This window comes from Oncorhynchus tshawytscha, linkage group LG16, assembly GCF_018296145.1.
Source record: "Oncorhynchus tshawytscha isolate Ot180627B linkage group LG16, Otsh_v2.0, whole genome shotgun sequence".
NCBI lineage: Eukaryota > Metazoa > Chordata > Actinopteri > Salmoniformes > Salmonidae > Oncorhynchus > Oncorhynchus tshawytscha.
The window spans coordinates 24,573,184-24,585,569 of NC_056444.1; the positions used below are offsets into that span (position 1 = coordinate 24,573,184).

The 12,386-nt window shown below is 41.3% G+C and overlaps 2 protein-coding genes across 5 annotated transcripts in view; one reads left to right on the forward strand and one right to left on the reverse strand.

The window, feature by feature from the left end:
* Nucleotides 1–1,273: 1,273 nt before the first annotated feature.
* Nucleotides 1,274–5,517, forward strand: LOC112216556. The gene is made up of 2 exons (XM_024376539.2): nucleotides 1,274–2,398; nucleotides 3,875–5,517. The coding sequence occupies exons 1-2, from the start codon at nucleotides 1,508–1,510 to the stop codon at nucleotides 4,049–4,051; spliced, it is 1,068 nt and encodes a 355-aa protein (XP_024232307.1). The 5' UTR covers nucleotides 1,274–1,507; the 3' UTR covers nucleotides 4,052–5,517.
* Nucleotides 5,518–5,876: 359 nt separating this feature from the next.
* LOC112215547 (phospholipid phosphatase-related protein type 5) overlaps nucleotides 5,877–12,386 on the reverse strand; it is a 103,300-nt gene continuing 96,790 nt past the window's right edge. For 2 of the 4 annotated variants that reach the window (XM_024374648.2, XM_024374649.2), the window contains 3 exons: nucleotides 11,071–11,205; nucleotides 8,606–8,657; nucleotides 5,877–6,797 (listed from right to left, as the gene is read on the reverse strand). In XM_024374648.2, the coding sequence (XP_024230416.1) occupies nucleotides 6,778–6,797; nucleotides 8,606–8,657; nucleotides 11,071–11,205 (207 nt within the window). In that variant the 3' untranslated portion in view covers nucleotides 5,877–6,777. The remainder of the gene's footprint in view (nucleotides 6,798–8,605; nucleotides 8,658–11,070; nucleotides 11,206–12,386) is intronic. The other 2 variants (XM_024374650.2, XM_024374651.2) reach the window with 1 other exon arrangement.

A 12,386-nucleotide genomic window follows, 5' to 3' on the forward strand; every position in this document is an offset into this window, starting at 1 on the left:
TGGGAGACTAGTCAGGTTCGAGGCAAATACTGTATGAATGGAGCAAAGTACAGAGATCCTTGATGAAAACCTGCTTAGGACCTCAGACTGTGGTGAAGGTTTACCTTCCAACAGGACAACGACACTGAGCACACAGCCAAGACAACACATGAGAGGCTCCGGGATAAGTCTCTGAATGTCCTTGAGTGGCCCAGCCAGAGCCCGGACTTGAACCCGATCGAACATCTCAGGAGACCTGAAAAAGCTGTGCAGCAACGCCATCCATCCAACCTGACAGAGCTTGAGTGGATCTGCAGGGAAGAATAGGAGAAACTCCCCAAATACAGGTGTGCCAAGCTTGTAGCGTCATACCCAAGAAGACTCAATGCTGTTTTTTATCATAGTGATAGACAACTATACAGAAAACGCTCAAATTGCTGAAATAAGTACATGAAATCAATGATGAGAGAATAGTGAGATTAACTGATTAGTAAAATAGCAGTGGAGATGGCACTCTTTTGCTTAGAGATGTAGTACAGGTAATGAATCTGTAGATGACTCCTGAGAATGCTACAGAGTTTGTGGTGCAGGAAAAAGATACTCCGAATCCAGAGATTGTGAGTCCCAGGTGGGGTCATATTGAAAAGTCAGCACTAAGTGATCATGTCAAGTGTAATCGTTTTGATTAAAGATGTTTACGCTATTTTAGCTGAACAGCGTACCATTTACCTTGAAACACCCATACCATTTTATTATATTTTCATGTTTTCACCTCGCATGTAAATCTCACATGTGAATTGCAGATTTACATGTGACATTGCAGTTTCACATTTGAAAAACTTTCATCTGCGAAAATGTTAAAATGTTGGTGAAATTTTGCATCCATCCCCATGTCACATTTATTTCACAAGATCTTGTTTCCACATGTAGCTTAATGTTATCACATTAACTTCACATGAGATCACGTGAAATTCATGTGGTTTTTCCGTAAGGGTGGTAACACTCATGGCTTTTGGGTCTGTTTGCTTGAAGGAATTTTTCTTCCTATGCTATTTTTACGTTATTTTTTTCCTAAAGAATGTGTGTGATCTAAACACAGCGAAAATGCTGAGGGTAAACATCACTGACATTGGTGTCAAGGCTTTGTATTATGGCTGAGAACAAACATATCTATCCTGTTTTATCATTAAATCCGTAACGATGGCATTTTCTCCATGTAAATGATTCACTTTGTCTTCTATCACTTTTGCATTTGTAATGAGCTGATTTCAATGCGTTGGTTTGAGGGCTCGTGCTGTAGCCTAAACACACTCCCACAGCTGAGTAGTGTGACAAGATTAGAGCTGTAAACATGAACATTCTCCCGTAATTTTTTTCTCCCCCAGATGAGAATGAATTTCACGGACGCCAGAGGGTTAGAAGAGAGTTAAACCTGAACTGCAGATGTTTGGATGTGAGGAATATCGTAGTGTCGCCCCATTTGATAACTGGGCCACGGTCCTATGCAGTAGAAGAAGTGGGGGATGGGATGGAGATAGAGGAGAAGCTCACTGCCAATCTCGTTCCTCTCCCAGTGAAATCTCCTAGACAGCTCCAGAATAACCCCTGCTGGGAGAGATTTAACACGTCCAATTCCAACTGTGCTCAGACGCATTCCGAAACGGGCGTCGACGATCCTCCACCTCAGAAGAATAGAAAAGTTGCTCAAAGCAAAAAATATTCCTCACCGCAATCTGAACAAACAAACATCAAACAACAGAGACTGAAGCAGCGACTGCTGCCACTGACCAGGTCCCATTGGGGCCCAGCCTCTTCATGTGTTTTGTGTGTAGAGCAGTCTGCAGAGGAACTAGCAGTGCCATGGCGGTGTAGGGCGATGGTGGCACAGAACCCTGAACCATCTCGGCTCCCTTCCAGAATCCTGCCAAACCTCCAAAACACAATTAGAGCATCTGGCTGTGAGATACTGGAGCTGTGCCGACGTATGTCCTCTAGGATGAACTATGTGAACCATGTGAGCCCGACCACATCTGGAACTGGAACAAGACCGGTGGGTTGGAGGTTGCTTGGGAAGCCCGTCGGTGACAGCGGAGCACAGGTGCGGGTCAGTCAACCAGAACACCACTCCTGGAAAGTGAGAAAGTTCTCTGGGGCATCAGTTGACAGCCACAGTCTCACCAGCCTTCTGCATAATAGTGATTGTGGTTCTGGTGTATCCAGGGAAAGCCAGACCCAGACACATCTTCCAGATACTGGGCTCTCTGGCTGTGCTAAAGACAGCAAAGGAGACAGCCAACAGCATGGACGGAAGGTCAGCGGATCCAGGAGGGACCAGAGAGGTGGAGGTGGGGTTGGAAAAGTGAGACAGATGCCCAGAGAAGAATCCTTGCGGTGGGGTGAAGGATCAACATGGCCTTGGGTGAGTATTTCCACAGCTCCATGGTGACTCTCTGTCACTCCACTCAGAGTGTACACATCCTGACAGACTGGCAGGTCAGCTCAGTACTGCCAGTTAAGTGCTGCCACCATCATTTACTAGTTGCATGTGCATAACAGAAGCTGCCCATCTGTCAACCACTCCTGTATTCTTCACCTCCAAATAAAATTGGAACGTAAGTATCGTTGGAAAATCTCAATTCTAAATTAAGACCACATTGGTACCTTTTTAATTTCTCTCGTCTATGTAAATGACTGTGAATGGAAACATAATGACATCCTGCTTTACTGTAATAATACTACTATTCTTCCGGCTTTCTCGTCAAACATTAAGTATTATCAGCAGCACCCTTTACAAAACGTTTCAGTCTCAATTGAAACAGGTGTTTTCAGCTTGCAACAAAGATCACAAGGACATTGTTATATTTAGAATTGCTTCAAGTGAACACGATTCAAGACCAGAATATGAATGTCTTTCTTTATGTAGTACGTTCTAATAGGTTTGTAATAACTCTATAGGTTCTTTAGAAACCCCAGGATCCATTTGGTCCAATACATAATTAATTTCCATGGCAACACAAAGTGGATCAAACGGCACATATGCTTGGAAAGTCTTTGAAGATTTGAAGTTCACATATGGATGAATGTTCGCATAGAGATTGAATGGGTGCGATTTTGTCAATTGAAGACATTGTATTCAGGACGACAGAGACACTTCAAAGTCATGCAGAGAAGTCCTTCAAACTCATCATTCCTCATTTAGAGTGGATATTGTATGGTGACAGTAATAGTAAGTCTGAGAGACTGTTTTCTCTTCTCTATGAAATGGACTGTATTTGTCACATCATCACATATCATATATATTTTTTCTGGTATGTTCCTTCGAATAAGCGCTACTATAGCACTTTAAGTATTTCCGACAGAACTAAGTTAACAAACCAATTCCTTTCCCATGTGTTTTTTTTAACCAGAGGTGGGAATGCTGTTGTAAATCACAGAGAGAAACCCCCTCAGAAGTGGCCTCTGTGCACCTGTAGATGTCTGTATGTATCATATGTCTCAGAGTAGGAGTGCTGATCTAGGATCAGATCTCCACGTCTATGTAGTGTTATTAAAAGATGAACTAACAGGCTAAACTGATCATAAATCAGCACTCCTCTGAGACACTTTATACATCCCACATGGGACAGATAAGACAGATCAGTGTGCCAGGAGATTCTATAGAATGAAGGAAAGCTGTGTCACAAATGGCACCCTATATCCTATATAGTGCACTACTTTTGACCAGATCCCCTAAGGGTTTTGGTGTCGTTTGGGAGGCAGACAACAGCTTCAGAAATGCTCTGTTCTACAGCATGTATCTCTACTCTGGTGACTGACTGTTATAAATGGCTCTCTGCCGCTTGTTCCTTCTTGTGATGGATGGTTGTTTGTTTGTTTTCTTGTCTGTCTTCCGTAGGACTCCGAGAGTCAGTCAAGGAACCAGCGGCAGAACGAGTCCCCAACAGACTGTGATGTCACCCTACTGCACATTGTGCATCTTTTACAGTGTAGGTCAGTCAATCTGTCTCATGTCAGGGAAGAAGGACAATTTGGAGATGATTTTCAACATATCCTTCACAACAGACAAACTTGACTCAAGCAAATAGCAAGATATTTAGTATTCAGAGTAGGTTAGTGAATGGACAGGAGGAGCGAGCAATCTTGATATAATTATTTTTTATTCCAAGACTGTAAATTGAATTTTGTCTACAGTGTAAAAGGTCATGATAAAAAGACAAAGGAATGAAATAGAAGTTTGGTAAAACAACTGGGTGACCAGAATATCAACAACATCCATACAAAATGATTCACTATGCTAAATAATGACAATGTAACAGTCTGACTTCAAACCAGGGAAGAACAAGAAGAAAAACCTGTCATTTAAAAAAAGATCAGTAGCTAGGTTGCATGAAAGTCTTGTCTATGGACCAAAAGTTTAACAAAAAGGTATGAATGTGTAGATTAGCAAAAAGGTATGAATGTGTAGTTTAACAAAAAGGTATGAATGTGTAGTTTAACAAAAAGGTATGAATGTGTAATTTAACAAAAAGGTATGAATGTGTAGTTTAACAAAAAGGTATGAATGTGTAGTTTAACAAAAAGGTATGAATGTGTAGTTTAACAAAAAGGTATGAATGTGTAGTTTAACAAAAAGGTATGAATGTGTAGTTTAACAAAAGGGTATGAATGTGTAGTTTAACAAAAAGGTATGAATGTGTAGTTTAACAAAAAGGTATGAATGTCTAGTTTAACCAAATGTATGAGTATGTAGTTTAATCAAATGTATGAGTATCTAGTGTAACCAAATGTATGAGTATCTAGTGCAACCAAGCGTATGAGTATGTAGTGTAACCAAATGTATGAGTATGTAGTGTAACCAAGTGTATGAGTATGTAGTTTAACTAAATGTATGAGTATGTAGTGTAACAAAAAGTATGCAGTAGAGGCTGTAATACAACATAAATAGAGGAAATAATAAAGTCAGAGTATAAAAAAATCAGTACATAGTCATGTGCACTTGTACAACATGGTATAGCTATGTTAAAGTAATACTAGTCCATTAACACATGTACTGTACTTTTTGTGAACAAACACACACATACATACAGTGCACAACCATAAGAAAATAGACAGCCATAATGTCTGACAGAAGGATATTGACCTACAGTATGTATACATTTTATACAGTTCACTTTTTCCATCATTTGAATATAATAACACTAACTGTTAGGTCTTGCAATGCACATGTTAGCAGATTTTACAAATCCTGAATGTTCTAGACATAATTACGTATATTTTCCAAGCAGCAGCGGTATGGGCGGCCATCTTGCCTGCGTTTCTGAGTCAAGCTTGATTTTAAAGTGCTGCTGTTATCATGTTCCTGTGTTGTTGTGTCCTTTATGATAGTTCAGTGCTTTAGTGATCATTACAAAAATATAGATTTCAGGGGCAACATAATGGGGACATCAATATTATGCTCTGCTCTTCTCTACTCATGGGCAAAACAGTCAGAAAATGAATGTTATTGCTCCTCTTAAAACTATTTTCGCATTGACTGGGGTTGGTCGATCGAATCGCAGCTTGCATCGCAAAGTGCAGGTTTTTTTTCTGCATACTCTGAGGTGTCTTAGGACGAAAGACCCTTTTCAAATTTCACCAGTGACAGATGTGGTATTGTTGAACCTCAGTTACATACATTAATATCTGAGAGAATCATAGTAAGACAATGACGTTTCACCATAACACAACAAATCTCAATATTGGCCTGTGAGACAGTGACACAGTTCCCTGTCACATGCGTTCATATGTATCAACAATAGACTTAAAGTAATTACTAAACGATTAGCGACATTGTGCTCCATTCAATGTATCCCTTCCACACCAGAGAGAGAGAGAGAGAGAGAGAGAGAGCTGAATAAAGAGAGAGAGAGAGAGAGAGAGAGAGAGAGAGAGAGAGAGAGAGAGAGAGAGAGAGAGAGAGAGGAGGCACACGCTGACACACAGATGACAACCAACCCCTCTACGAGCTCCAAGTGATGGCGTATCAGCTTTAGGAACTGCCACATGAAGCAACATGAATAAAAGTGAAGCAACATGAATAAAAATGAAGCAACATGAATCAAAGTCTAACCAACATCATTGGTTTGCATTTCTCATAATCTGGGGTTGAAATATATGTCCCTGCATGTGGCAACAGGGACATTTTTGAATCCTCAAATCTACAAATTCAACACAACATACAGTAGGCTACATTTGAGAAACATAATGCTCCCTAGCTTCCCATTATTTAGGATACTGATAATGTAACAATGCTTATTGTACACAAAATAGAGTCCAATGATGAAATATAATTTACATGAAGCGATGGCAGAATGAATAAGAACATATCCAACCAACATTGTGGAAAAAATGGATCAGTCACTTCCAAGATGAAGTCCTCTCTTCTACAGTATAAAGTGGCATCTGGATCACAGCGTGTCAGCATTTCTGCTTATAATGACAAGTCAAGTTAATTCAAGTTGAATCAGGTCAATTTTCCTCATTTAGGGATTAAGTCCAAAAATAGATTAAATAAATGCAGTAAACACATGGAGAAACACAGCAAAGAGCTTCCCATCAAGCTATTGAGGAGTTTTTTTACATGATTGTGGCATAGGATATGATACAGGGACTGACAAGACAACAACACAGACAGACCTTATACAGTAGCCGTACATAATGAGTTAGCGTTGCACCCCGACTATTACATTTTTGATTGGACGGTGAAGAGCGTTGATGTCCAATGGGTTTGCAAAACGGACGATTCAACGTCATGTGACTTCAGCGAAGGTGATGTGATTCTAAAAGGAGGAAAGAAAGAAAACAATTACGTGAGACAAGTTACACAAAAAGTATTAATTTTTTTATCTCAAGAAATGAAAGCTTTTGAAATGAGGCAGGGTTAAGTAAGTCGTTAAGAAGCTGAACGACATTTGCTCTATTCTAGTTGCTCTATTCTAGTTGCTCTATTCTAGTTGCTCTAGATTCTAGTTGCTCTTGTTCTATTCTAGTTGCTCCAGATTCTAGTTGCTCTATTCTAGTTGCTCTATTCCAGTTGCTTTAGATTCTAGTTGCTCTATTCTAGTTGCTCTAGATTCTAGTTGCTCTATTCTATTTGCTCTATTCTAGTTCCTCTTTTCTAGTTGCTCTAGATTCTATTTGCTCTATTATTCTAGTTGCTCTAAATTCTAGTTGCTATATTCTAGTTGCTCTAGATTCTAGTTGCTCTATTCTAGTTGCTCTAGATTCTAGTTGCTCTAGATTCTAGTTGCTCTATTCTAGTTGCTCTAGATTCTAGTTGCTCTAGATTCTAGTTGCTCTAGATTCTAGTTGCTCTATTCTAGTTGCTCTAGATTCTAGTTGCTCTAGATTCTAGTTGCTCTAGATTCTAGTTGCTCTATTCTAGTTGCTCTAGATTCTAGTTGCTCTATTCTAGTTGCTCTAGATTCTAGTATCTCTATTCTATTTGCTCTATTCTAGTTCCTCTTTTCTAGTTGCTCTAGATTCTATTTGCTCTATTATTCTAGTTGCACTAGATTCTAGTTGCTCTATTCTAGTTGCTCTAGATTCTAGTTGCTCTAGATTCTAGTTTCTCTATTCTAGTTGCTCTTTTCTAGTTGCTCTAGATTATAGTTGCTCTATTCTAGTTGCTCTAGATTCTAGTTGCTCTATTCTAGTTGTGCTCTGTTCTAGTTGCTCAAGATTCTAGTTGCTCTATCCTAGTTGTTCTAGATTCTAGTTTCTCTATACTATTTGCTCGATTCTAGTTGCTCTAGATTCTAGTTGCTCTAGATTCTAGTTGCTCTATTCTAGTTGCTCTAGATTATAGTTGCTCTATTCTAGTTGCTCTTTTCTAGTTGCTCTAGATTCTAGTTTCTCTATTCTAGTTGCTCTATTCTAGTTGTGCTCTGTTCTAGTTGCTCAAGATTCTAGTTGCTCTATCCTAGTTGTTCTAGATTCTAGTTTCTCTATACTATTTGCTCGATTCTAGTTGCTCTAGATTCTAGTTGCTCTAGATTCTAGTTGCTCTATTCTAGTTGCTCTTTTCTAGTTGCTCTAGATTCTAGTTTCTCTATTCTAGTTGCTATATTCTAGTTGCTCTAGATTCTAGTTGCTCTATTCTAGTTGCTCTAGATTCTAGTTGCTCTATTCTAGTTGCTCTAGATTCTAGTTGCTCTAGATTCTAGTTGCTCTATTCTAGTTTCTAGTTGCTCTAGATTCTAGTATTATCAAGCCCATGTTTTCCCCCATGCGGATATGGGAAACAACATGTCAGTTTATTTCCTGGTTCTTTCATAAAACTTTAATGCATTATGATAGATACTGCGTCTGCTGCCTTCATCAATGAAGACTAGGGATGCTGTACTGTATGCCTATGAGCAGCTCTGTCAGTAAAGCAAGGGAGAGGGGGAATCAGAGTGTATTTTAGTGGTCATACAGTATGCTTTCAAAAGTAGCCAAAAGTGGCACTTCAAGATTAATGTGAGAGCCTTAGAACGACCCATACTAACGCAAGAGGGTGGGATGGCGGGGAGTGGGCATGCAGAAACAGGGGGGGCAGCTGTGGGTGAATAGGGGGGTGCAGGGATGTACTGTAGCTATGTGCTACCTTGATAATGTGGTTCAACTGCCATATAACCCCTGTCCGCTCCTGCCCAGATCTGAAACCAACCAAACGAGCCCGTGTCAGATGCAGTGGTCTCATTTTAAGCAAACTACAACTGGTAAAGGCGTCATATGCTATTCATAAAGTCTTCATAAGCACCTTATAGAGGTTTTTTGAAGGCTTCATTGAGCCTTAAAAGTTGTGGTTTGTTTAAAATGGGACTGATGCAGTTATTTGTCAGTGTTGCTGGGTAAAGAGATGGTGGGAGAGTTACCCCACCACAGTCTGACTGCTGTAGTTGAACAGGCTGCTAATACGTCACATCACATTATCCATAGCGCTACTCAATAGCTAGTCACTAGAATTTGCAGATGTTATTTTCTTTAGCATACATTTGTGCATGCTGAGTTTGATGTCAGATGTCTTGGGGCTATGTTTAGAACAGGTTATTTTCCGGCTGAGGGTGTAATTGGCAATGATGAAACATTGCTAGCCTTTTTTTATGGCATAACAAATTGAAGATGCGGATTCAATCAACACCCATAAACAGTGTTAATGTTGACTTCTGTGTGTTAATTCTTCAAGTGCAATAACCTGTCATAGCAGCTGATTGAATATACACTACATGGCCAAAGGTATGTAGACAAAACTTCAAATGAGTGGATTCAACTATTTCAGCCACACCCGTTACTAACAGGTGTTTAAAATTGAGCACACAGCCATGCAATCTCCATAGAAAAACATTGGCAGTAGAATGGCCCATACTTTCAACGTGGCAACGTCATAAGATGCCACCTTTCCAACAAGTCAGTTTGTCAAATTTCTGCCCTGCTAGAGCTGCCTTGGTCAACTGTAAGTGCTGTTATTGTGAAGTGGAAACATCTATGAGAACAACGGCTCCGATGGACGAATTTGGGTTTGGCGGAAGCCAAGAGAACGCAACTTGCCCGAATGAATAGTGCCAACTGTAAAGTTTTGTGGAGGAGAAATCTGGGTCTGTGTTTCATGGTTCCGCCTAGGATCCTTAGTTTCAGTGCAGGGAAATCGTAACAGCATACAATAACAAAGCTACAGCAATGACATTCTAGACTATTCTGTGCTTCCAACTTTGTGGCAACAGATTGGGGAAGGCACAAAGCAAGGTCCATACAGAAATTATTTGTCGAGATCGGTGTAGGAGAACTTGACTGGCCTATACAGAGCCCTGACCTCAACCCCATCGAACAACTTTGAGATTAATTGGAAAGCCGACTGCGAGCCAGGCCTGATCACCCATCAATAGTGCCCGACCTCACTAATGCTCTTGTGGCTGAATGGAAGCAAGTCCCCGCAGCAATGTTCCAACATCTAGTGGAAAGCCTTCCCAGAAGAGTGGAAGATGATGTAGCAGCATTATTTTGGAATGAGATATTAAATGAGCAGGTGTCCACATACTTTTGGCCATGTAGTTTATATCAACAGAAACTCATCAGAAAGGAAAAGAGAAAGAAGGAAAAGAAAGCACTTCAACCAGGAGTTGCCAAATACTATGGACACTGAATAGTCAAATTCATCTTGGCCTGATTGGAATCTCCTTTGGCCCATTGGCTGCCTGTCTAACAGGCCCAGTTGGTCAGATGGTCAGCCAGTCTGTCTGTGTAGTGTCTGCGTCCCAAATGACCCCTATTTTCTACATAGAGCACTACTTTTGAACAGACCAAGTAGTGCACTAGAAAGAGAATAGGGTGCCGTTTGGGATGCAGCCAGTGTGTTCCAGAGAGTTGGCAGGCAGGCTCGGAGCCCTCACACAAACGGGTGCATACGTTTATTGCCTTGTGTTCTGCAGGTGCTCGAAGTGCCCAAAGCGGCCTCTGATCCAGCGAAAGAACCCCAGAATGCGCTCTTTGAACGATTGAGGAGGATCATCCTCATTGTCTGTCTCCTACAGGAGTTTTGTGGTATGGATATGCATAGAATGTTTAAGTTACACTGAGTGTACAAAACATTAAGAACACCGCTTTTTCCATGACAGACTGATCAGGTGAAAGCTATGATTCCTTATTAAATCCACTTCAATCAGTGTAGATGAAGGGGAGGAGACAGGTTAAAGAAGGATTTGTAAGCCTTGAGACAATTGAGACATGGATTGTGCATGTGTGCCATGGACAAGACAAAATATTTAAGTGCCTTTGAACGGGTTATGGTCGTAGGGTTGAGTTTGAGGGGTGTAGGGGATAGGGTATGCCCACAGAGTGTAGGGCAGGGATGGGCAACTTCAGTCCTCGGTGACCTGATTGGTGTCACACATTTTGCCCCAGCCCCAGCTAACAAACCTTACTCCAATAATCAACACATTTTCAGTTTAGAATTAGTTTAATCAGCTGTGTTTGCTATGGATAGGGAGAAGTGTGACACCAATCAGCCCCCCAAGGACTGGAGTTGCCCACCCCTGGTGTAGGGTGTAGTGTATAGGCCATGGGGTTGAGTACCTGCGAGGCGATGTACTTCTCCAGTGGGCTCTCCACTCTGGACATGTTCATCATGGGAGCACTAGGCATGTTGTCCTGTGGGGGGTCTTCACTGAGCAACAGCTTGCCTTTGAAGTTATGCACCACACACACCACCTAGAACACACACAGCAGGGGGAGACAGGAGGCACACACACACACACACACACACACACACACACACACACACACACACACACACACACACACACACACACACACACACACACACACACACACACACACACACACACACACACACAAGGGATACACAATAGTCTCTATCAACATAACCATTCTCACACAGACAGGGGAGGAGGCCTACATATAGAATCATATAGGATTCTGCCCTCCATGATTCCTTAATGAGACGTTTCAATCTGCAATGGCTTGAAGCCGGAAGAAATTGCTGTAAAAATGTGTGTGCGCACATGCACGTGCACTCATGCCCAATATGTGTGTATGCGTGTCTGATGTGTGAGAGTTGGCCTCTTTAAGCTTGATATGCATGCCTATCCTGAAGCGAGTTAGCTCTCACAATGGATGGTGTATGACACACTCCAGTAAAGGCCAAAACCAGGCTTTAAGCTTCAAAATGAGGTGATCAATCTTACAGTTGGCGTTAACAAAACTCTCTCTGTGTGTGTGTGTGTGTGTGTGTGTGTGTGTGTGTGTGTGTGTGTGTGTGTGTGTGTGTGTGTGTGTGTGTGTGTGTGTGTGTGTGTGTGTGTGTGTGTGTGTGTGTGTGTGTGTGTGTGTGTGTGTGTGTGTGTGTGTGTGTGTGCGCGTGAGTGTGTGCCATTCCCTCCCGTTCTCATTCTTCTATACTGGATGCGTTTCGCCCTGCGGTGATAGGGGGAGAATAGAATACATATCTGAGCCCTTTGTTTCTCTAAATTAGTTGCTTTCATTCCTTTCTCCTTTTTCGTTTCCCCAAGCCAATCCATTCCTTTATGCAACACACCATTCCAAAGCCTTTCAAAAGCCTAAAGCTTATTGCTCCCAATACATTATCTAGCTCCTACTGAGCAGGAAGGTGTTGATAATTGGTACAATAAAAAGCACAAAGCAAAGAGTTGGGTAATGTGTACCATTATTTATTTATTTTTGACCATTTACTCATCAACAACAATAACAATTGTTTTTCAGCATTGTTTTTGTTGGATGGCGTTTACTGTGATAGTAGTGGTATTAGAGTGAGAGGAGAGGAAGACGGAGAGTTCTTTCCAACGGTGGGTGTAGCTATGAGCACTGGTCGTATTGGAACCCCAGTCGCCTTACCATCGGGCAAGGAGAAA